At 42.4% G+C, this 25,917-nt stretch overlaps 2 protein-coding genes across 2 annotated transcripts in view; one reads left to right on the plus strand and one right to left on the minus strand.

Annotated features, from left to right (window-relative positions):
- Positions 1-16,104, minus strand: part of gdap2 (ganglioside induced differentiation associated protein 2) — a 67,818-nt gene extending 51,714 nt beyond the window's left edge. The window contains exons 1-7 of the mRNA XM_080753204.1: positions 15,921-16,104; positions 14,057-14,325; positions 11,115-11,254; positions 9,523-9,676; positions 6,962-7,050; positions 4,849-4,925; positions 3,403-3,562 (exon numbers count right to left, since the gene is read on the minus strand). Coding sequence (XP_080609330.1) covers positions 3,403-3,562; positions 4,849-4,925; positions 6,962-7,050; positions 9,523-9,676; positions 11,115-11,254; positions 14,057-14,265 — 829 coding nt within the window. The 5' untranslated portion in view covers positions 14,266-14,325; positions 15,921-16,104. The remainder of the gene's footprint in view (positions 1-3,402; positions 3,563-4,848; positions 4,926-6,961; positions 7,051-9,522; positions 9,677-11,114; positions 11,255-14,056; positions 14,326-15,920) is intronic.
- A 1,047-nt stretch (positions 16,105-17,151) lies between these two features.
- The window catches only part of wdr3 (WD repeat domain 3), a 28,964-nt gene continuing 20,198 nt past the window's right edge, over positions 17,152-25,917 (plus strand). Inside the window, exons 1-7 of the mRNA XM_080753070.1 lie at positions 17,152-17,241; positions 19,255-19,478; positions 20,114-20,323; positions 21,743-21,861; positions 23,086-23,164; positions 23,900-23,995; positions 24,320-24,424. Coding sequence (XP_080609196.1) covers positions 19,305-19,478; positions 20,114-20,323; positions 21,743-21,861; positions 23,086-23,164; positions 23,900-23,995; positions 24,320-24,424 — 783 coding nt within the window. The 5' untranslated portion in view covers positions 17,152-17,241; positions 19,255-19,304. The remainder of the gene's footprint in view (positions 17,242-19,254; positions 19,479-20,113; positions 20,324-21,742; positions 21,862-23,085; positions 23,165-23,899; positions 23,996-24,319; positions 24,425-25,917) is intronic.

Here is a 25,917-nt window from a genome sequence, read left to right on the forward strand (position 1 = left end):
ACGAGTGGACAAAGACGAAATTGACTCATTTCTAACGACCTTAGACTTGCCAAAACTGTCAGAGGACCAAACTGCTCGTCTGGATGTGCCAATTACTATAAGCGAAATTATAGACATTATCAAACTTCTGCCTACGTGTAAAGCTCCTGGTCTGGACGGATTCACGGCTGAGTTCTTTAAGGCTTACGCTGAGGAGCTAGCTCCGCTATTATTGAAAATGTATGATGAGGCACTGTCGGAGGGTCACTTTCCTCCTTCATTAACTGAAGCAGTTATTACACTCATTCCTAAGGCAGGAAGGGATCCGTTAGAGTGTAAAAACTACAGACCAATTAGTTTAACATCATGTGACAGTAAAATATTCTCGAAAATATTGGCTAACCGCCTGGACAAGGTTATTACGACCCTTATCCACCCAGACCAAGTCGGGTTTATTCGCTCCCGCACTTCCTCTGACAATATTAGACGTCTGATTGACATAATGTGGACCACCCAAGATGACTCCGCCCCCTTGGCGGCCATTTCTTTAGATGCGGAGAAGGCATTCGATCGTGTAGAGTGGCTGTACCTGCTTTCCACTTTGGAAAGTTTTGGTTTTAGCGAAAAATTCATCAATTGGATAAAACTTATATATACTCTTCCCACTGCCTCGGTCTTAACCAACGGTATTATATCATCCCCTTTTCAGCTGGGTAGGGGGACCAGACAGGGAGATCCAGCCTCTCCCCTGCTCTTCGCCGTCGCCCTTGAACCTTTAGCCGCGGCTATTCGTAGAGAACAGGCATTTCCAGGTATAATAATGGGACACTCAACGCATAAGCTGATGCTTTATGCCGACGACATCCTCCTTTTTGTCTCTGAACCAGAGCGATCCCTCCCGGTGCTATTCAACATTATCGATAAGTTCTCATCTATCTCAGGCTATAAGGTGAATTGGTCCAAATCTGAAGCTCTCCCTCTCTCTTCATTTTGTCCTAAGACGTTGTTTAATTTGGGCTCCTTTGAATGGCCCCAAAAGGGCCTAAAATATTTAGGCATAACTTTCCCACCTAAATTGGATGACTTGGTTAAGACTAATATTGAACCTTTACTGGATAAGTTACGGACTGACGTAGAGCGATGGTCATCTCTGTATCTCTCAATGTGGGGTAAGGCGAACATTATCAAGATGAACTGCGCTCCGAGACTTAACTATCTGCTTCAGGCTCTCCCGGTTAAAATTCCACTGCACTACTTTAAACAATTTGACCAAATTTGCAACAAATTTCTATGGAATAATAAACGGCCCAGGATGAATTTGAAAAAATTACAAAGGCCGGTGGACAAAGGAGGCCTGGGTGTCCCAAATCTTCTATTATACCATTATGCTTTCACTATGAGGCATATGATGCAGTGGGCTTTACCTCCGGAAAGGGCCCCGCCGTGGTATGGTCTTGAGAGTGCGGTGTTATCACCAATCAAGCCCTTTGACTCATTGTCAACTAAACTGGATATTGTAACCAGGGAACATCCTATTATATCTCATATTGTTTGGGTTTGGAAGAAAATATCATGTACGTTCAAGTTCGATCCCTTTCTTCACTGGTCTGCTGGGATATGGCTTAACCCTAAGCTGTGCATAAATAAAGAGCCATTCTATTGGGAATCATGGCACCGAAAAGGTATCTCAACTCTGAGAGACTTGTATAATGGCTCTGTCTTAAAATCATTTGGAGAATTAAAAACTGAATTCGGTATACCACAGAATCATCAATGGAGATTTTTCCAATTAAGACATTTATTGGGAAAAACATTCGGCTCCTTTACATCCCCCCCCCCCAAATCCGATACAGTAGAAATTCTATTAAAAACTTTCGGGATTGGCCATGAAGCGTCGGCATATTATGTCATGCTTCGTGAAGCATCCGATACTACTATGCACGCAATCAAGATCCCTTGGGAAAGGGATCTGGGGGTGACAATCTCGGACAGGGAATGGGTCAGAATTCTGGGGAATATCAGGAAAATGTCGAGAGAACTACGTACTAGATTGATTCAATTTAAAATAATTAATAGGATTTACTGGACTCCCTCAAGACTATTTAGGGTGGGCCTCACTGAAAACTCTGAATGTTGGAGATGCAAAGACGGAGACGGTACGCTGGTACACATGCTTTGGAGCTGCTCTAAAGTCCAAGACTATTGGGGGGGCATTCACGAGAGACTGCAGCGGATAACAGGCCTGATCATCCCTTTCAATCCTAGCTTGTTCATTTTAGGAGACCCCAATATACTGTCCGCCTTTGCCCCCTGTTTGGCCGAATGGATTCAGACTGCTATCATGCTAGGCAGGAGGCTCCTGGTCAAAGAGTGGAAAAATCCAACAGTTCCTGCTCTATCACAATGGAGTGCAGCCTTAGGTCAAGTCGCGGCCTATGAGAGGTTGTCTTACAGGTTGCTTAACAATACGGACAAATACGATTTGAAGTGGGGTCACTACCTGCTGCAGGACTTGGGACTGGGCGGCGTTCCCGGCTCGTGAGCGAGCCTGTACTCACTGGTGAACGTGAACAATAACATTTTTATAGGGGGTTTGACTGTGGATGTCCGTTGTTCCTGTGCGCGCTTGAAAACTGTTTATATTGTATTTTTGTATTTTTATTTTTTGTATGTGTATGTTTGTATGTTGTATTGTCATTATTGTCTTGTTAAAAAAAAAGGAAAACTTAATAAAGTACCAATCATAAAAAAAGAAATGGGGCTTAAGCAGGCACAGGGCCACGTTGGTTATTCATTTATCTTTTAAACTTGCATTTTACCCATGAAGCTGTTAGTTTGCTAGTATGGTGATCTTACAGAGAACGCATGTTGTTATCTTGCTTGACTGAATCCCAAAGAAGGACAAAGTAAAAAAGTGTCTTGTCAGAATCGCTGTAGAACCATTAGTTTGCCTTCGACGAACGATCTCTTGCGGCCACGTGACTTAACCTAAAAGGTATCCTTAAGTATGAAAGAAAATGTCATGATTGGGTTTTTTTTTTTTTTTTAAAGATTTGTTTTTGGGCTTTTTATGCCTTTATTTGATAGGATAGTAGACTGACAGGAAATGGGGAGAGAGATGGGGAATGACATGTGGCTAAGGTCGTCCGCATCGGGAATCGAACTAGCGACGCCAGCAGGCATCATAGCCTAGTATGTGGTATGCGCCTTGACCACTAGGCCAGCGGGCGCCCCTCATGATTGGTTTCTATCGTATTTCATTTTCTCTCGGTTTATCACTTGGCAAAACTCTATCACACCATTACTTAAAGTCAGATTGGGAACATATCGCCTCAATAAATATTATACAACTTTCTCCCAGGGTTAGGGTTAGAAAAAAGGGGAGACACGATATGAAGAGAGGTTTCACCTCTGTTCTCTTACCTTCAAGGCTGCCTGGTTTCTCTGCGATGCGGATCTGTCTCTCGGGCACCACGGGTTCTCCCTCGGAGTTACCGATGTCCGCCGGGATGAGGGGCAGGCTGTCTCTCTCCTCCTCCTCCGAGCGAGGGTAGTACAGAGGCAGTAACTTCCTATACACCGGCTATGGGACGGACACACGCATGTGCACACACTAATGAAAACACTTGTCGCAGGCAGCATTCACAGAAACACCCAAATGTACACAAGCAATGCATCCAATTATTGGTAAAATAAATAAAAAGTTACTACACTCACTGGCTGGTGGGAAAATAACAAGAACTTAAACCCTGTGCAGATTCACGGTACTGTACATCCGTTCTGAAAATAGTTGCTAATGAAGTTATGTGGCGTTTTTCACACATTATGATTTTAGCGTTGAGTCACAAGAGGAGGTACAGTCTTGCCCTCTAGTAAAAAATAAGCAAAGTTCCAGAGTCTATTCAATCAGATATACTGTAGTGGAATTAGCCTGGGATCGCTTCACATTTAGGGGTTTGATCCGGTCGGGAGCGGAAACCACTCTACGTCATGTTTTAGTCTACCTAATAAACCCCTTGATGCGTAGTTTTGCTTTTGGAAAATTCGTTTGGTATATGCATCTTTTAGTCCAACTCCTAGAGACGGGCAAGACTACAATAGGCTACACAAGCATTTTAACCCATTTAGTGCTCCAGACATGAAAGGGTTAAAAATCCAAGCTGCCGGCTGCCTGCTCCGCCCGCGGCCAGTCTCTTATTTTGAAGGCCGGAAGTAGATCACGCTCACAATTCCCTACTTGACGATGTTTGAGATTTACCCGGAAGTGTTGTCGTCCAAAGCGTAAACAGTAATGGCGGATCGATGCCTTTCAGCTTGTACTATTTTAGCGAGAATCCAATGCCATCCTTGGCATCAAAAGTGTTTTTTGGAGAAAATGGACATCAAAGATGAGAAAGACCGTTGGCTTCCATGTTAAGGGATCACTATTGTGTGCACGTGGATGCGCGATGATGAATCGGCGAGTCCACCCGTGCCAGCACTTTCCAACGGACGGTACATAGTCCTTGCCAGCTTTACTGTATATACAGTAAATATCGCGTGTATACTCGGGATCGGCACTATAAATACTCGAGTATATTTCGCGAGTATACTCGGGATCGGCTACAAATGAGTTAATAGGGATTAGGGAAACAAACGGGGGGAACCAAAACAATGCGACACCGCTTCTTCTGCTTGTGGTTTCCGCCTAGACCGGATCAAACGGCCTGTTGTAAACGAATACCAAGCTTTCCCCAGGAAAGACTGGTGATAGGTTATAGTGGAATAGACTAAAACCCACAAAAAGTTAGAATATGGAGATAGGAGGTTTCTTCCCGACAGCAACATCAATACCGTAATCCATAATCACAGACATGAAACATGCATTACCTCCTCCATCTCTGACACAGCAAACACCACAGTCTCAATGCTTTCCCCATGGCTCTCCAGAAACCTGCGCACCGTTCCTTGTAACACACACACACACACACACACACACACACACACACACACACACACACACACACACACACACACACACACACACACACACACACACACACACACACACACACACACACACACACACACACACACACACACACACACACACACACACACACACACACACACACACACACACACACACTTTATTATACTCTTAAAACTTTTAACCTCTCTTCACCAAAAATAGCAGATCTACAAGCTCACAATTTGTAGATCGGCTATTTTTTGGTGAACCTTTCCCCCAGAATAGGCATAATGGGGTTCAAGTGGTTAAACGTCAAATATAACGTTATTTTCAGTCAGTTCTGATGGAAACGGATATTTCTTTGTGAGATTCTAAAAATTAACAGTGTAATTCAGGGGTGCCGTGGATGAAAAAGTTATTTACAGGGGTGCCCTGAGACAGAAAAAGTCTGCTGTAAGTGTCTATTTGGCCATTTGTACACTCTCAGGGTTACAAATGGATACATTAACACTGTACACAGTATGGAGAAAATGGCGTGCCAGGCTTCTGTCACTATTTTCCAAGAACCTGTGCCTGAAAAGATATTTGTATTACTGTCTGGACTGGAGAACAGTATCCCCCCTGTGCAATGTGGGATTCCAAGCAGGGATATTCTGGGTATATATTTTCAATTAATTTCCCTGATTACACACCTAAAGCTCTCTCCGCACTTACCGGTAGATATTTTATTTTTTTAATTAAGAAGGATGTGTTTGTTGGCATATAGTCAGGCATGCTTGCAGATATAGCCTTACCCTGAAATTGGTCAGAAATAAGGGTGAACTTGACATTCAAGACCACAACCTGTGTGATTTCTACACGCTACAGTTAATGAGTTATGGGGCCATCATTCGTGTTAGACCTAATTAACCGTGGCATATACATTACTGGTCTAAGCGATATACATATACAATACCTTTAATTAATTAATACCTTATTCAATACCTTGTGAAGCCTTTTTTTAATATGAATTTAAGACTATTTAACCCATTAAGATCTGAGGCAGATTAAAAAAATATATATATATATTTTAAATCCTAAAGATTTTCACTTATGTTGCTATATCAGTGGTGCTCACACTTTTTAATGTCAAGGACCCCCAAAATTATTTGCTTTAAAAATAAATGCATTCAAAGATTTGCACGATTTTTCTAAAATAGCAGATCTACAAGCACATAGAGTGGCATGAAATGACGTGCCATGTAACTGTATATCTGCTATTTTTGAATAGCCAAAGTACAAACAGTTGGTGTAAACAGATATAGCCTTACCCTGAAATTGGACAGAAATAAGGGTGAACTTAACGTTCACGACCACAGCCTGTGTGTGATTTCCTCTACATGCCACAGCTAATGAGTTATGGGGCAATCATTCGTGTTAGACCTAATCGACCGTGGCATGTCCGCGACGTAACATTACTGGGCTAAGTGATACCACTGTGTGTGTCATAATCACATTTCTAGCTGTGTGTTGCATGTGTGACCAGTTTGGGGGAGTGTCCATATGTGTGTGAATGTGTGATTGTGTGTTTTTGTCTGCGAGGAGCGCGAGCAATGAAATGCTGCATGTGATCGACTGCTGCTTCAGTTTACCAAAAGGTTATTTGTGCTTAGATGAGACACTCCACTGTTTCCCCCCCTTTATTTCACAAGCATGCAGAGATTGGGACATTCTGGGCTGAAACCGATAACTGTCTTGAAAGCGGTGTGTGTGTGTGTGTGTGTGTGTGTGTGTGTGTGTGTGTGTGTGAGTGTGTTAGAGCTGTCACATTTATGAAAGTCATTGAACAATAGCTTTAAAGCTTCATAATCAAAAATTGGACAGGGAAGATATGACAAATTTTAAACATAAAAAGACATTACTGACATTTAATAATTCAATAATTAAAAATGTATTTTAAATAGCGGAAATAGCTGATCTATGTGCAAGCTTCCAACGTGTGTGTGTGTGTGTGTGTGTGTGTGTGTGTGTGTGTGTGTGTGTGTGTCTTACTGAAAGCGATGTGTGTGGCGTCCTCCAACGGGTAGCCTCTTTTGGTTGTGCTGACCACACACAAACCCACAGACACCATGGACTGCTCTCTGCAATCATGAACAATACATAAAAACATCGAACAGAAATTATGGACGCAACACTGGTATTTCTCATGGTTTCTATAGTCTAACAATTGTGGTTAGATTGTCCGCCCTGAGATCAGGGTTCAATCCCTGCCCGGTCATACGAAAGACTATAAGAATGGTACCCAGTGCCTCCCTGCTTGGCACTTACTATCTTCTTAAATTCACATTTTAACTCAGTGTCATTCTAACGGTCTTATCGTGGATCGGTCATACCTGCTAGTAGGGCTGAAACGAAGCGGATAAAAGCGGCAAACTTTTTTTGGGGCTTCTTTAGGACCTAACGATGGATTTTAGCCTTGGGTACCAAACTTTATTTTGATGTTTACCCATATAATATCCATATCAAGGTGGGCTCCCATCGACTTTCTATACAGGAGGAAAATACCCAGAAAATAAATCTGCTTTAAGTAGGATGTGAGGGGTCTAACTAGGGGTTTGTCATGATTCTGAATCCATTGCAAGAATTTGTTTTGCACCAAAAACTTTCATTGGGCTAGAAATGGCCCCACAAAACGATGGTTTAGTGATGAGTCATATTTCTTTTACTTTTTTTTAACACACAGATTTGCGGGGGTAGTACAGTACAGGCACAGTGAAAGGGGGTGTGTGTGTTATGTCCCTGCACACAGCACATACACGGCACAGCACACAGCCTCTAACACTGGCCCCCGGGCACAGAGAGTCCAACAGCAGCTCAGACAAAGCGGGACACAGTTGGGTGTTTAAGTGACTTAAGTGGAGAACATGAGCTTAATGAGTGCTCCCTCTCTGTTCAGACGCAGAGGAGAGAACTCCCTCTGTGTGTGTGAATGAGTCCAAATCAAATCAACAAGTCCTGAGATGACATCTGAGCGGTTCGGCTAAACTCAATCCTGACCAGCACGAGGTGGAGCGGAGGAGAGAAGTGGACCGAGTCAGGCTCCTCCGGACCATACAATAGTGGTCAAACACACACGGGTCTGGCTAATTTAGTATGAGAAACGGCACATCGTGTCTCCATCCGTCCGGACATCTGTCCGTGTAGGTGTGTATGCTTTTTTACGGTCTATGGGTTTGACGCTCTGACATCACGCTCTGACATCACTGTGATGTCAAGGGAACCACACTAACAGAATCCCTTTTATGCCCTTATATGGAGATCCCTGATGTCATCAATATCAAGCCCATATCTAAATACTTCATATGGGAATGCCCATATATGGAGGAAGACAGCCCAAATCTGTGTGGCTGGTTCTACAGACAGGGATCTCCATATATGGGCACAATAGGGTATGTATGATGTCAGATGTCATAGACGTCATAGGACTTTCACATAACGAATAACTGAGTAAGCATGTTTGGGGTATCACAGCATATCTCCATATACCATGGATCTCCATATATGTGTACCAGGGGTCTCCGTGTTGGTAACTGGTCCGATATACATCACTGGCCAGATGGCCAAACATGGCGCGAGGTCGCTTGTCGCCCTGAGGTGTCTTACTGGTATTAAGACCTGAGGCCGATTCTACACAGGCCTTCTAAAATCAATAGTTTTCACACTTTCACAAGCTTTTACAAGCTGTAACGCTAAACAATAGCAAATAACAAAGATGCTTTCACAGATTTAATGGGTTAAAAGCCCCCACACATATTTTTCCTCAGAGGCACCAGCCCCCATTCTTACCAAATGGGTTCCCAGATTGTTTTATCAGCTGTTTAAGGTGTCCGGATTAATGGTCCAGATAGGGACCACTGCACCGGGACCGGCTAGCAAGAAGAAAGCCATCTCCCACTATCAAAACCTAAACCACACCTTCATCCGAGCCGCCTGCTTGCCACAGCATTGCTGAGGCGTGATGTATACAGTTTGGTGCGGGTGGGGAAAACAGGAAGTCAGAATTGTCTGGTGGTGGGTCTGTAAAACGCTATGAGTAGGGATGGGACGATAAGCGATATTATCGTTTATTGGGATGCAAAACACTCACGATAATCCTATCGTGGAGATTTAATTTATCGTGATATCGTCCTCCGTCATGCACTGGGATCGATTCACCTTTTATTTGCCGAGCTAAATATCCGAATCATTTAAACCCTCTATTGGTAAAACATACTTCTAATATACATACTCGAGTCTTTTTTTTTTACTCTCTACCAAATGTCTCTACCAAAATTGCCGATCTACAAGCTCGCAACGCGGCACGTTGTGAATTTGTAGATCTGCTATTTTTGGTCAAATGTTACGCACCACGATAATGGATTTTGGGGATATTTTGATTATCGCGATAATATCGTAAATCGCCATTTCTTTCGTCACAATAATCGCGATATGAAATGTTCATATCGTCCCATCCCTAGATGTATACAGTTTGGTGCGGGTGGGGAAAACAGGAAGTCAGAATTGTCTGGTGGCGGCGGGGCTGTAAAACGCTATGAGTGAGCGGAGGTTCTTACATGGCTATTTGCAGGATGTTCCGGTAGCAGCTGAACAGCGAGCTCTCGGCAGCCGTCCTGTACTTGGCCTTGAACTTGGGTCCCACGGTGTGGATGATGAACCGCGCCGCCAGGTTGAATCCTTTGGTCATCTTGGCCTCACCTGTCCGACACCCTGCGGACAGCCGTGATAACAACCACAGGCGTTAGTGATGCAGAGTGATAGTCTCAATTATTTTTCAATTTACAATTTAGGCATTTAGCAGACGCTCTTAATCCAGAGCGACGTACAATAAGCAAGGTAATACATCAATACAATAAGCAAGGTAATAAATAACATCAATACATCAAATGACTAGAACAGGGGTCTTCAACAGGGGGTCCGCGACCCCTAGGGGGCCCGCGGAGGTACTGCAGGGGGTCCGCGAAATTATTGCTAAAAAAAAAAAAAGATTTCAAAAAATGTTTTTTTTTTCACATTTATGTTAAAAAATAAATCATGATCCTATCCATTTTGAATAGCTTGAATACATGATTACTATGCAGTTGACAGATTGTTGATATTATTGACATTGGTTCTCAGTTAATAAGTAGTATGTTTAGAAATGGTAGTGGTACGGCCCACCCTGCTCGCTGTAACTTGTACATGTTTAAAATAAAAAATATGTCGTAGCCCCGACCCCCCCCCCCACCCTACGAGGTGGTAGGGGGTCCCTGCTCCATCTCCCCATCAGTTTGGGGGTCCCCGGCCTGAAAACGTTGAAGACCCCTGGCCTAGAAATATCAATCTAGAAAAGATTACGTAGGTAGACCGAGCACCTTATCAGTAAAAAGCTTTATATAAAACCTAAGAAATGCTACTAGCTTTCATGTATGGTCATTGGGGATAGGCAAGTGCTACGGTAAAGCTGGTTGCACACTGCTCCGTTTTTTCGTTGCGAAATGCGTTTTTCAGGGCAAGGAGAGAAAGAGAGAGAGAGAGCAAGGGACCCAGTGGTCCGAAAATAAATACGAAACGGGTGGCAGTGTGCACACATGATTGACATAACGTGAGGGTGATTTCTTTATTTACGTGCTCCGAAATTCGCTCCTATATTCGGCCCGAAAAAACGCAGCAGGGTGCAATGACCTTAAGTGCTATGGGCTTAGGTGGAGTCTGAAGAGGTGAGTCTTCAGGCCACAGCCTGAAGACTAGTTCTAAGTGCGACAGGGAGTTTATTCCACAGTTTGGGGGCCAAGAGGGCAAATTGTCTAGGACGAGTGGATTTTTGTCCTGGGGTTTTTAGCGAGGGTTCTGTCATTATCCCTTGTTAGCTGATCTGAGCATAATAGTCATAAACGTTTCCATTGTTGAACATTTAGACCAAAAAAAATAAAAAAATGTCAAACATTTATATAAAATATAGCAGATATAGCAGATCTACAAGCTTACAACGCATCTTTTTTTCTTTTTGGAAAAATGCACAGTGTATACAAATGCATATTTTCAGGGCCCTATCTTGCACGCCTTTTCAAAATAGCAAACAAATGCCAAAAAGGTGTAGGCGGCATAAGGGGTCAGGCAAGATAGGGCCCTCAATGTTAAAGTAAACAAGTGTTTCTTATTGTGATACCTTTGAGTTTGAGCAGCTCGTCCCGGAGCTCGGGCCCTGCATGCTGGTGGATGCTGTCAGACACCGGGTTCTTGTCTGTCAGCGACTCGTTGCTGGTGTTGACGATGGCTGTGCAGTTCAGCAGCGCTACGTCTCCAGTGCTGGGGGGGGGGGGAGCCAAACACAGACTAATGACGTCACCTGAAATATATTGTGTCACTCAGGTGTCCAAAACTGTCACTTTTCAGGATTCAAATTAAAAAATAGCAAACTCAAAGTTTCTCCGGGCCACATTTCGAGCTTGTAGACCTGCTACTTTTGATGCTTTTGTGTGACGCTGTAGTAGGGGGTTCATTCTACGAAAAAACACAAAAAGTTAGAATATGTTGAATTGGAGATACAGTAATGCCCGACAGCAACGATATAGTCAGTCAGTTCTTGCCCTGATGAAGACCTTACAGGTGGAAACAATTATTCACGCTGATCCTAGAAGCACCACACACTTTTAAAGACGTCTAATATCTCCATTGAGCACCCGGTTGGTCTCTGTTTTTTTCTCAGCAACGATATATTGTTTAAGTGGTTAAAGCCTATTATACTGTTTTCATAGTCTAGGTCTATAGGAAGAGCAGCAGTTCTAGTGAAACGTTAATTACCACATCAGTGAGAGCATTCAATAGGCATTCCTGTTCCCTGTTCTACAGTCACTCGGGTTTTAACTGGGGCCTAAAGAGGGAACTACACAAGCATGTGTTGAAAGCACTTGATCACAAGACGCGCTGTGGGGCTCAACAAGCATTGGCGAAAGAGAAAAAGGAGGAAAAAAATAGGATGAGAGAAGAGCTTGATGTGTCACACTCACAGAGGATCGCAACGCAAATACTTTTTTTTTAATTATTATTATTATTATCAGCGATGCTGATTTCCTGATTTATACATGTTATAATGCTGCAGGTTAGCGTGCTGTGAGCTTCTAGATCATCTATTTTCATATAAATTGAGCATAAACAACAGGGAATTGTCTTGAAATGCACCTAGCTAGCAGCAGTGCCCATCTGTGCTAGAAACATGCTTAGCAGGACAAAACCTCCAAGTGAGCGTATCTTTTTCTTTCGTCACAAGATCTGAACACAGCAGAATCCGAGGCATCCTGATAGGGTGAATTATTGTTGAACCAGAGCATTTTCAGCTTTTTCCACTAGTATTTTATGGTCTACACAGCACGCCTACAGACAGAAAAATCCAAAGAGGTCATGTTATTTATGGTATAGTATACTTATTAGCAATTAGTTTCTGAAATAGTTGCTATAAGGCCTTTTTACTAATACAGGTATAGATTTATCTTTGTCCAATGAATCAATGTTGTTCCATAGTCTTTTCCATCTACAAATCTTTCATCACACAGTGTGTACATACGATGTAAAATCAGCAACTCAACTCTTTCCAAAATAGCAGACCTACAAGCTCAAAGCGTGGCACTAAATGACGCGCTATGAGCTTGTACATCTGCTATTTTAATAGCCAAAATATAAAATAATGAGTGACACAGGCGCCTTCATGGTTTTAATGGGAGATCTTGAATATTTCTCTATACTTCTCAATACTATCAGTGTGTGTCTCTAGAACAAGCATGCGTCTCTCTCTCTGTCTAGCAGCACAAGCATGCCACCCTTAATTCTCAGGGTCAATTCTCCCTTGAGCCGAGGTCTGATAGCCCAGCAGCAGGAATGTGTGTGCTGGGCACAAGGGGGGCTTTAGCGAGACAGAGGCTCCTGGCAGCCTGGGCTCTGGGCGGTCATGTGCTCTGCAAATAAAAGAGGATTTATGACATGTTCCGTCTGGGGATGTTAACGATTAACCGTTTAAAGATGGGGTGCCATGATTTTCCCCCTCTATAAAACATGATTATCTACTATTATGATTATGCTAGGAGGAAGAATTTTTCCAAAAAAATTAAAATGATGTTTTTATGTGGCCACACCCACCAGTTCATTGGTATGCGTGGTTGTCATGGTGGGTGGTGACTCCAGCTGAAGTTAGCCACACCCACATGTGTTGGGTGAATGGTAATTAGGGGAGGGGTTGATTCTATGATGTAATAAGTATGGGTGTTTTTGGAACGGCACGTCTGACCCAGCAGGTGGCATCCTCCGGCTAAAAACCCAAATAAAGAGAATGCATAATTGCTCATAACAACCACACCGGGGGGTCTAATGAAGTACTGTCAACCTCCTAGACACATGAAAACCAGAAAAAGTACAAAACTATGGCACCACCTCTTTAACCTGTTAATCGATAAGAGTCGTCCAGTGATGTCATTACGTGCGCATCCCGCATCAAAAACTCATTCAAGTCACCCAGGGACTCATTCATGTCATGGTCCTGGGGTCCCGACTCCCGGGGATGCGCCTCCATTGGAGTCCATGTTAAAATAATTTACCGGTAAAAGAAGTTCCACAGACACCACCATTGTTCATGGGTGAAAGCATCCTACTTTACCCTAAGTTAACACAAATAAAATCCACGTAGAAAGTCTTAAACAGGCGATAGAAACGTCAATGTTTTGATTCCACCGACGTCCGACGCCATTTTGCGCGCGTAAACTTTATATTGAGGACTCATAAAACTTTTCTGGGACCCATTTGAATGACCACCTGTGGGTCCCGGGACCCATTACATTGAAAACCTAGTAACATCACTGGTCGTCATCAAAGCATACACAGTTTCTCACTCAATTGAAATTACCTATTACTGTAGGTAGGCATATTATTATACAACAACAACATATAGAATTGTACTGTCTTTATACTTGCATCATGGGGATTGGGGGTCCTCGGCACAAAGAGGTTTGAGAAACACGGATTTAGAAGGCATTTGGTCTTAATGGATCAAATAAACCTAAATGAAATAAAACAGCACATGGAAACGAGTTACACGTGAAGAAACGGAGAGCTTTGACTCACAAGAGAACAATCTTCCTGTTGATGTCTGGTCTGAAAGGGAAGGGAGACGGGAAGGCTTGCAGGTCGTCGTCATCGTGTTCCCTCGCCGTCTCCACCTCCTCTGCCCGGGGGTCCGGCTGCTCCTCGGGCCCGGCCTCCGGCAGCGCCCGCTCCCATGTGGGAAGAGTCTGGATGTCCACAAACTGAGAGCGAGCTCCCAGAGGATCCATCCTCCTCCTGCCCGTCCTCCTCAGCACGGGACCACAGCACCAAATCTCAAGGCAGCTCCACTGCAGATAGGCAGAGAGGAGGGGATAACTCTGCATGCTATAATGCACAGCACAACAACATGCAAGAACCAGAGCAGGAGGGGTACCCAAAGATAAGACGGATGAGAGAGATGGTGTAAAAGAGGGATGCGAACGGAGACACGACCACAACGGGTGGCTAAAAAGGTTGTCTGCTTTTTCATCATAACCTTGACCGCCACTTCCAAAACACACTGCTTGTTGTGTGTTTAGCTCCCATTTGATCGGGTCCATAAATCGCAACTTAATTGCATCTGCGAATTTGATTGAAAGAGGAAAAAACATGTTGCGAGTCACATTCAGCCCATTAGTAGCCTACTTACTTCATCCCCATCATCAGCAAACCATGCACACACACACACGCGCACGCACACACACACACTCTAACTGTGTTTTGGTAAACACTTTCTGGAAGTCAGAGAGTTGACTGTTGGTCTCCACAGTAACGGGCCGGCCGCTCGCCCCCCAGTGGTTCTTGTATTCATTCTTGTATTTGTTTTATTGAAGTTAAGGTTAGGAATAAGGTTAGGTTTAGGCATAGTTGTACTGAGGTTAAGTTTAGGAATACGCTTAGGTTTAGGCATAGTTTTACTGAGGTTACGTTTAGGAATACCTGGGGGTGACAATTCCGAGGTCTCCAGCTTTGACCCGGGGCGAGCGTTCTTGTATTCGTCTCCACAGATGGTACATAGCATTAAATAAATAAATAAAGTAAATCAGCACATACTGTAGGCCTACCTACGTTGTCACAAAGTTGACCTGGGTCCTCGGCTACATATCTCTCTGCACACCAAATATCTTGGCCAAAAATAGACGATCTACAAGTCGTGAGCTTGTAGATGGTTCAAGACAAGTGATTGAATAAATCACATGGATTAGTCAAAACAAATCTCATGACTAACAGTTTTTGTTAGGCCAAGTCCCAATCTGCAATTTTGAATTAGTGTGAAAAGGCAGCTTCCCCACAGCGCTCTGTTCACTAAAACAACCAGGACAATTATGTACTGTAAAAGGTTCTGATATTATCTTTCTATTAGACTATATTTCCTGCTTTTGACATACAGCCACAAGAAAGAAATCACAGACTGTCGCCTTTATGAAAGCAATGGTATAGGGTTTTATGGAAGATTCTGAGCACAGGTCTATATTGAAATTGTCAGTTTGACCAATACTCTTCTTTAATCTTAAAATAAAATTGATCTTCTAGGCTTGACTCTAATTTCGCAAGCAGAGCAGCCGTGTTAAAGCCCACAAGGCACAAGCCAATAGAAAGACATGCTTGCTGGGCTGGCCTCGATGGAATCCAATGACTGTGAAATCAGTCTAGGCGACAGAACTTTCATCCATGAAATCAAGTAAATAAATCAAATATTGAACTACAAGATGACGTCGCTGGAATCAGCGTCGGCGACTCGAGGCAGTGCAACCACAATACCTCATCCAGTGATTTATTTTAATTAAAAAAAATGTATCGTCATCTAAATTTGGCTAAAATTATTCTGAACTGATTTCTTAGTTATCGACTTCAATCGTATTTTAATGGGGCCAAGCAATATAAAATTAGCATTGTCACTTACCTTGCGATTCCTTCTATCAGCACTGGAGGGAAGTGGCAGCAAATACAAAATGTTGAAATAATTACAACAACAAAAATCACAAAGTATTATTGTTTTCCCTCATCGTCCACGGATCCACTCCGTCTCTATGTGCGGTCAGATTGTGCCTGCATATAACAATGTGTAGGCACAATGCTAAAGGTAAGTGATGTTATCAGTGTGTGTGGTGAGAGTCAGTTCCTGATCAGCTGACAATGACAGAAAAAAACAACACTTCCGTTGTGGATGGCTAGGGACGTGTGGTCAATGAAAGCGTTTGTGGAAAACGTGTAGCTCCTTTCAGAACCTCTCCCTCCGCTATGTAGCACCGAGATGAGGTTCCTCACAACTGTCATCCACAATCATAAAGTTGCGGGGAAGCTCCGCCGTCAAGGAACACTTCTTACCTTTTGTGAACATCCTATCCAAAAAGTTAAGGCCCTAAACCGGTCTCTCAGGTGTTCACTACTTGAGCGTGGAAGAAAATCTAAGCGGCGCGTTGAAATAAATAGTTTAAATCGCTGTTTTTGTCAGCCTGTGGCCAGTTTTCTCGCCACGACCGCTTGGTGGCGAAACATTTCTGCAACACAGATGGCCAGTCACGTGAAATTGCATCGGGGGGGAGGAATGGCCACAGGCTGATAAAAACAGCGATTTAAACTCTTTATTTCAACACGCCGCTTAGATTTTCTTCCACGCTAAAGAATTAAACACCTGAGAGACGGTTATGGGACCTTTAATTTTTGGATACGATGTACACAAAAGGTAAGAAGTGTTCCTGACGGCGGAGCTTCCCCGCAACTTTCCGATTGTGTGTAATAGTCAGGAACTTCATCTCGGAGCAATGGTGGAAAAAGTACTAAAAATTCCTACTTGATTAAAAGTACCAATTACTGCCATGTAGATACTACGTTACAGGTAAAAGTCCGGAAAGTACGTTTCCGTTTCCCTCACTTGTTCCTTGAAAATTATATTAAATAAAAATGACAGAAAAATTCAAACAAAAGAAGCAATAAAGTACGTGCTATAGATATACATACCTTATTATGTATATTGACATGACATATTTAAACAAAGTAACAGATGCAATTAAGGACTTACGCGTATTTTATCGTATTTAATTAAGAAAATAAATTAAAAACGAGGTGTTGACGTTCTTCTCTTCAGACTAACTTCAGACCAAATGCGACCGCCTTCTCATCGATCGAGCTGTGTTCGATTGGTAGGACCTGGAATACATAGTCTAGTGAAGTCAAAGGAAACACTCTACGAACTGTTAGCTAGTAGTTGCTGTATTTTAAAGGTAAGATCAAGGTTTTAATCTTCTATGATCCGCTATAAATGTAAGACAATTATATACATCTGTTTCCCCAACAATGAAACTCGTGTTAGTGTTTTTGTAAAGTATAGTTCCTTCCAGGCAGGAACACAACCACGTGGGTGCATGATGTGTGTGAGTGATCTGTGGCAAAGCTACTAGGTGTGCTCGTTTTGCCGTGAATGTTGGCCGATTTGGTGGGGGTATAGATGTCTCTTAACGGTGTAAACATTGTAAACCCCGCTCATCCTGCCCACCCGTTAAATGAAACTAACAATCAGCATGTGAACACGCTGTTGATGTTGACAGTTTTTCTCTTAAAACTATAATGCAGCTACACAGTCAGTACAGTATTGTTACTTACTATTCATAAAGCTACATTAAACTATAATATACATTGTAGCCACTAGCCAGGCTACACTACAGTGACTATTTATAAAGCTACATTAAACTATACTGTAGCTACACAGTCAGTAGGCTACACCACAGTATAGTGACTATTTATAAAGCTACACAACTATAATGTATAGCCAGGGTATGCTACAGCAGAGTTATTATTCATAACTCTATGAATTCAGTACAAAACAAACAAGCCATAGTGATTTCTTGGGTTTAAATCCTATTAGTAGACCTTGTATCTGAACTGTACTGTCCTGTGCTGTGCTTTACCTATGCAACCTTCTAATAGTATTCAATCAAGTATTCAATCAATCAATCAATCAATCAATCAATCAATCAGTGTAGCCAGGCTACACTACAGTATAGTTTTAGTTTGTATTCGTAAAGCTACATCAAAGGTCTCTTTCAAACATAAGTAGATAGCTATAGCTGCTACAAAGTCAATAGTGTAATAGTAGACGGCTACATTGAAGTTAAGACTTTTGTATTAATGTGTACCTAATGCATTGGTACTGTGACATGTTATGACAATGAGTGAATAACACATATGACTGTGTATAAGCTACAAATGGATGAAAGATGTTAAAAACCGCTCTCACCCCTCGATGTGCCACTGCAAATGTAGTGATGGAGCTTTTGACTAGCTACTGTACATGGTCAGTAGTTACACGGTTGTTTGTTATTTGTTTGTTTGTTTGTTGTTCAATTTCTGGTGAAGAATAACATTTAACTACATGAAAAGCTTCCACAAATAGCAAATAGCCAGCACCTATAGGGCTGTCATGATTATGACATTTTACATTACGATTAATTGTCACCTAAATATAGAAAGAAATTACTGACATGTTTGACAACGTTATACTTAAAATAGAACATTGATAGTGGAAATAGCCGATCTACAAGCTCACAACGCGTCACAGATCTTGTAGATCTGCTGTTTCCACTATTTTTGAAAATGTTATATATATGAAAATCTTTCAACGTGGCTTTGTGTCTTTTTAATGTGTCATAATAGGATGGCAAACCATCATATTCATCATCCTACCTAGCCAGTGGATAAGAACAAGCCCATGCAGTTAGTATGTGAACACCTTACTGTTGTTAACTGTTTTCCAACAGGCCTAGTAGTTCCACTAAAAGTTAAAACTGCTTGTCTTTTGTTGTCACCTATACATCAAATGCATAGAAATGTCAATCTAGAAAACATAACGTAGGTAGACCAAGCACCTAATTAAAAAAAAAAAAAAAAGGTTATATGAAAAAAAAAAGCTATCTAGCTTTCAGGTATGGTCATTGAGGGTAGGCAAGTGCTATGGTAAGTGCTATGGGCTTAGGTGGAGTGTGAAGAGGTGAGTCTTCAGGCCACGGCGGAAGCTAGGGAGTGAGTCTGTTGTTCTAAGTGCGATAAGGAGTTTATTCCATAGTTTGGGGGCCAGGAGGGTGAATTGTTTTGGACGAGTGGATTTTTGTCCTGGGGTTTTTAGCGAGGGTTCTGTCAGCATCCCTGTGTTAGCTGATCTGAGTGAACGAGTGGGGTTGTAGGGGTTGATCAAAAGCAAAATAATTGTTTTAATAAACCCTTCCTTTGTGTAACTTCAGAGCATCGTCATCCATCGTTGGCGCGAGGCTCTGCAGAGCCACCAGCCACCATGGGGTTGACCAAGCAGTACCTGCGCTACGTTGCCAGCGCAGTTTTTGGGGTGATCGGCAGCCCGAAGGCCAACCTCTGCTACGTGACCCTCCGGGGAGGCGAGAAAGGACGCTACGTGGCAGTGGCCGCGTGCGAACACGTCTTCATCTGGGACACACGCAAAGCTGAGAAGGTGAGACAGTTCAGGAGCCTAGTTGTTTGACAGGGCTTTTTGTGTCATCCTTTTGATGACATGAGTGTGAGGGAGCACCCCATCCTTCAAGGCAAAGCAATCTTTGAGGAAACTGTAATTAGCTAGGAAAACTAAGAAAATAATTGCCGACCCCTCCCGTCCTGTATTCAGAATATGAACTGCTAGCCTCTGGCAGACGTTACAGAGTCCCAGTGAAAAATAAGAAAAGACATCTGAATTGATACAAATACCCATTTATTCCCATATCCGTTACTCTGTTAAACTCAGGCCGTTAGTAGGGTGTGGTGACTATAATGTAGTGTAATGTAATGTATGCACTCAGTAACTTGTGTGGTTTGCACTATTCTTTTTAATTTTCTTTCTTTCTGTTTTTCTTGTTGTATGTTATGTAGCAGCCTGCATGGCCAAGACAAATTTCCCTTGGGACTGAATAAAATAATCTTGAAATCTTTTAGTATTATTGTACCTCTTTTTGCAAACTGTTAATACATTATTCAATCAATCAATCAATCTGCCCAACCTCTGGGGTTAATTCCCTACCAGATAAGAGCTGGGGAACTTGCTTCCATATTCGGTCCAACAACAACCCTTTCTTTTCTGTCACTTCCCTGCAGATTTTGATTCTAGAGGGAGTCAAACACGAAGTGACCTTCCTCTGCCCCTCCCCCGATGGCATCCACATCGCCGTGGGTTACGAGGATGGCGCCGTGCGCATCTTCAGCTTGGTCAGCGGCGAAAGCAACGTCTCCTTCAACGGCCACAAGTCAGCGGTCACCGTCATCCGCTATGATGCGCTGGGGGCCCGGCTGGTCACAGGGTCTAGGGTAAAACAACAGTCTTTGTGTTTTAAAAAAGAAAATTGTTCCCATTTTGTTTATGTAACATCATTTAGCAACGCATATTGTTCCTGTCTGGCAGAAACCTCTTATCTTTGCGTAAATGAATGCCCTACTTGTTCATACTACAGCATCAACGCGCTTTGAGCTTGTAGATCTGCTACTTTTGCTATTTTTGAATTTGAATCCTGAAAGGTAACAGTTTTATAGAAGTATGAGGTTTCCACCCGACGGAGACGATATGTAATTGTCATCATGTGTCATTCAACTGTCTGTTTTTTTATTGCAATACCTTGATTGTGAATGAAGAATATTTCTTTTTAGAAAATACCAAAGACAAACTATAAGAATCAGTTTATAAACTTCCACACGTGTGTTTTGTATCCAGGCGTATCCTCGGTACTTCCAAGCATTTTTCTCTCAAACTTGACTGTTTAAAACACTTCTGGGAAATACAGTCTGACACCATGAATGATGAGCGCTCCCTGGGAGAGCACGTCTGTATGAACCCGGCTTGTGTTTGACCCCACGTGCGCGCACAGGCCCACTCCGGCACTCCCCGTTCATGCACAAGACGTTTAGTTTAGCCGTTGTTAATACTGGTGGAACCCCTATCTTTGGATTCTTCATTCACCGTGAAGGAATGCAACAAAAATGATCCATGAATGATGTACAGTACAAGTGGCAATAGCAGTCGAGAGACAATAATCTACGTGGTGATGGTTATGGTCTAAGTACGTTAGACACACAGGGCTCAGACCTTAGTTATACTGTCTAGCTGAACCATAACAGTTTGGCTGTAACAAAACAATAGTTATCAGGTTTAACTGAGAAATGTTTGCTCCTACAGGCTGCCAAATATCATATCATAATGTATTTATACAACAGGTAGTTCCAACGAAGCAATCTGGTTGAAATGGCTATCTACCCAAGGTGATATTGAGCATTATGGAACGGGTCTCATCAAACAGAGAAATCACCTGTGCCGGTCGCAAAAAAGCTCCCTGCTCGCTATCATTGTTTTCGTAGGTGATGCCTTGTAAGTGGCTACGCTAGCAGTTTCATGTGAAGTTCATGGACATAGTAGCTAAATGTGGCATTGAAAATTTACAAATCCCTATCGAATATTACAATGAAATTAAGTTCACATATTTCTTTTAAAGGGTAACTGTTGTATAATCACAATATTACACTTGAAGTTGTGTGTTATTGTGAATATCAGCACACCTGTGTTGCTGCAGAAAGAGCCGAAGGCGAGTTCCGTAGGCAGCGCAGAAGTGCGCTGTTTTTGCTTAATTATACTGTAAGTGCTATGACTGAGTGATGGTAAAATAAAGGTTAGATATAAACGACAATAAAAACAACATGGTATATATAATTTATAATTCTTCCTTGCCCCTCCTTCAGGACACGGATGTGATCGTTTGGGACGTGATTAACGAGTGTGGTCTGTACCGGCTGAAGGGTCACAAAAACGCCATCACCCAGGCGCTGTTCCTCAAGGACAAGAACCTGCTGGTCACCAGGTAAACATGTCTGTCTTCATTGAGCCACTAGGGAAACTCAGACCACATGCATCCTAGCATCTCTCTCCTGGGCTTGAACAGGTGAACATTTGAGAGAGAGATTTGGTCTAGAGCAGTGGTTCCCAAACCTTTTAGCCCGTGACCCAAAAGAGAAATTAGACGTTTGCCCCGGGACCCGAACTAGTGAAAACAGCAGATCTACAAGCTCACAACGCACGTTGTGTGCTTGCAGATCGGCTATTTTCACTACTTCTTAGACATTTGTTATCCAATGTTTGGAATTTCTTAGATTTTTCATTTATTTATTAAAATTACTTTAAAAAATCAGATTTCATTTGTGAGAATAAAAATCACACCCGTGTGAAGTGGAGCTGTGTGTGTGTGTGTGTGTGTGTGTGTGTGTGTGTGTGTGTGTGTGTGTGTGTGTGTGTGTGTGTGTGTGTGTGTGTGTGTGTGTGTGTGTGTGTGTGTGTGTGTGTGTGTAGATCATGTGTACCGATTTTTGTGACATTTGAAGAAAATATGTAGGAAAAGGAGCAAAAAGTGTGTTTTGGAGAAAATTCAAGATGGCGGAAAATCTATCCGTGGCCTATATGGGGAGATGCGTCTTGACCCAAGGAATCCAGGGAAAAAAGAATTTTAATTTTCCGATCTACGGTTCAAGAGTTACGGGGCAAAACGTAAAGTGGGCCGTTATAGCGCCACCATGAGGCCGAGTGATGTAATTATTTTTCGATTCATTCTTAAAATCATTATGAATCTCCTCTCCGAGGTTTGAAACTGTAGCTCCTATGGTTTACAAGAGAAAAATACTTGAAAGTGATTTCTTGCATTGTCCCATTATAAGTCAATGGGGACAATTAAGCATCGTTTTTTGCCGATTACGTCGGCATGGTAAGGCGGATCGGAACGAAAGGTAATAGAACACCATTCCCGGCCGAGCCGCACATTTTGATGTATATATTGCGCGAGTGGCGTAAATGGTGCGGCACTAGTTACGCGCCGAAGTCAGGCTACATACACACACACACACACACAGACAGACCCACACAGCCACGTATAGGGAGCTGCACACAGCTCCAAAAATACAATAAGTAAAAATATGGAGATATGAGGTTTCTGCGCGACAACAAGGACATATGATTTAAATGCTTAATTAACCACACTTTTGTCTACGGATCACACTGACTTACTGTATGTTTTCTTTGATTTCTCGCTGTCCAGTTCCACAGATACCTTTGTAAAGTGGTGGGACCTGGATACTCAGCATTGCTTTAAAACCATGTTGGGACACCGCAGTCAGGTGAGTCACAGCGCCTCTCTGTTTTCCACATGTTAGCTTTTGTGTAAATGGTCTGGTCACCACACCTGTGGTGGAGACAATCATTTTAAGGCATTAACCTGCTCATCCGGAGCAGTTAGGGATTCAGTGTTTTGCTCAAGAACACTTTGACATGCAGTACCTCTTGAGCCATTGCCCCTTGTGTATTGTGTCGTTATTAATTTAACCACATGAACCCTGGCGTCCCTACTCTGGGGAAAATCTTAGCAGAAAATAGCAGATGATCTAGGTCTGCTATTTTCGTCAAAGAGTTTTTGATGTAGAGCGGAAAAAAGGAGGAGGCCCCTGGGGGAAATATATCCTTACAACAGTGTCTTCTTTTAAAAGCAAACTAAGGATCTACCTATTCACACAAGCTTTCAGCTAGGTTCAGACTGAGTGTTTTGTTAAACTGTACTTTAGTGTTATTAATACATTTTTACATTTAATCATATGTAATCGTGTTAATTTTGTGTCATTACTGACCTTTGCATTTTCTTTAATGCACATTGAGTCTGTGCTTGTCGTATGAAATGCTATATAAATACATGTGACTTGTATACTGTGTGTGTGTGTGTGTGTGTGTGTGTGTGTGTGTGTGTGTGTGTGTGTGTGTGTGTGTGTGTGTCTGTGTGTGTGTGTGTGTGTGTGTGTGTGTGTGTGTGTGTGTGTGTGTGTGTGCGCACGTCCGTCCGTGCGTGCGTGTGCATGTTTTAGGTGTGGAGCATGGTGCTACTGAACCAGGAGCGCAGGCTGTTGACTGGCTCCTCAGACAGTGAGCTGAGAGCCTGGGACCTCAGCTACCTGGAGGAGGTGAGGACACACAGCTGTAGTCAGTTTGGCTTTACAGCCAGTAGAAATTAACCCGCTAAAACCATATTTTTTTTTATTTCTTTTCATTAAAGAACATGATTGATGAATTGTGTTGTGGGTGTGTAGATTCAAACATCTTCTTTGCCCAGCTTCAATACAATTTGATTAGCCTAGCTTGATTTGTTCATCAACGATTTAGACTTAATTCCTGAACACCTTATTTTGAAAGCTGTCTTGTGTAAATTGCTGTCTTTGATCACTTTAGCGATCTACATTGGTTCACATTGGATCAGTGGATTGATGAGTCTGTCTTGTGTTGTTTAGGGTAAAGCAGAAGGCGAGCCTAAGGAGAAGAAGGGGAAGAGTCTACTGGAGGAGGACGAGGAGGATGATGATGATGATGAAGGGCCAGATGAGAGCGCTGAAGAGGTACAGTAATGATCACAGGAGTGTTCAAAGGAGTGAATACATTTATAATGAATTGTTGTTTTGAGGTGAGCACTGACTGAGCTTATCGTCTCTAAACCAGTGCTTCTCAAAGTGGGGTCTCTTGGGGGTGTTCCAAGGGGTCCTCGCAAAACCTCATCCATTTATTCGTTGGCTATTCCGAAAGAGCAGATCAACAAGCTCACAGCGCGTGCTGCGCTGAGAGCTTGTATGCCTGCTATTTTTGAGAATGTATAGGAAAATGATGAATAATTTTGAATTTATTTTACATAATTCTTCTCTTTCTGGGGGTCCCTGGCATAAAACCTATTCAGATGGGGATCCCTGGCCATATACATCAATTTGGGGGTCCTTGACACGACAACGTTTGAGAAGCACTGCTCTAACCCATTTAGGCCTGGGGCAGATTCTGGGAGTGCCTTCTAAGGCCTGACCTGAAGTTTTCTGAACATTTTCTAATATTATTCAAAAATGACAAAAACAAACATGCTGCATATTGTACATGTGCTGTACTACACAAAAATATGTTCCCGTCCATAATGGGTTTTAAACAACACTTAACTCATTGAATGCCCTTTTCAAGATGGCCGCCAAGTACCAGGATGCCACGTTCCTAGATTTCTAGTGCACGGATCAATTTTTAGTGCACGGATCGTGCACGCCCATGCACCATATATGCACCATATGTGTAGTACTTTTTAACAGCTTTCAAACAAAAAAATCCGCTTGGAAATCCGTTCAGGCATTCATGAGATAGAAGCCTTCAAAGTCAGACAAAACAAACACTGCCACCTTCCTAAATTTCTAGTGCACGGATCAATTTTTAGTGCACGGATCGTGCACGCCCATGCCTAGATCATGCACCATATGTGTAGTACTTTTTAACAGCTTTCAAACAAAAAAATCCGCATGGAAATCTGTTCAGGCATTCATGAGATACAAGCCTTCAAAGTCAGACAAAACAGCCATTTTTGACATTTTGAAAGATGTGTTTGTTATGGGGCTAAACATGCAATTTCGCAAATGCGATCATGCCTAATACATTTGAGGCATTTTTTGAATTTCTTTTATAAAACATTTTTTTGAAAAAAAAAAAGAAAAAAAAAATCAAAATGGCTTCCAACTCGGGAAACTCGGGCTGTGGCAGCCTGGGACTACTGTAATAACTCGGGAAACTCGGGCCTTGGCAGTCAATGAGTTAATGAACTCGGCTATCTCACACTAGTCACTAATCACTTAATCCAGATCAATTTACAATAAGCAGGTAATACATCAATACAATAGCAAGGTCAACATCAACATTAATACATCAAAGGCATAGAAATGTCACTCAAGAAAAAAAAAAAAACGTAGGTAGACCAAGCACCTAATCAGTAAAAACTTGATATAAAACCTAAAAATGCTTTTCATGTAATTGCTTTCATATATGGTCATTGAGGGTAGGTGAGTGCTAGGGTAAGTCCTATGGGCTTAGG

The sequence above is a fragment of the Nannobrachium achirus genome (genome assembly GCF_963921795.1).
Source record: "Nannobrachium achirus genome assembly, chromosome: 22".
Lineage (NCBI taxonomy): Eukaryota > Metazoa > Chordata > Actinopteri > Myctophiformes > Myctophidae > Nannobrachium > Nannobrachium achirus.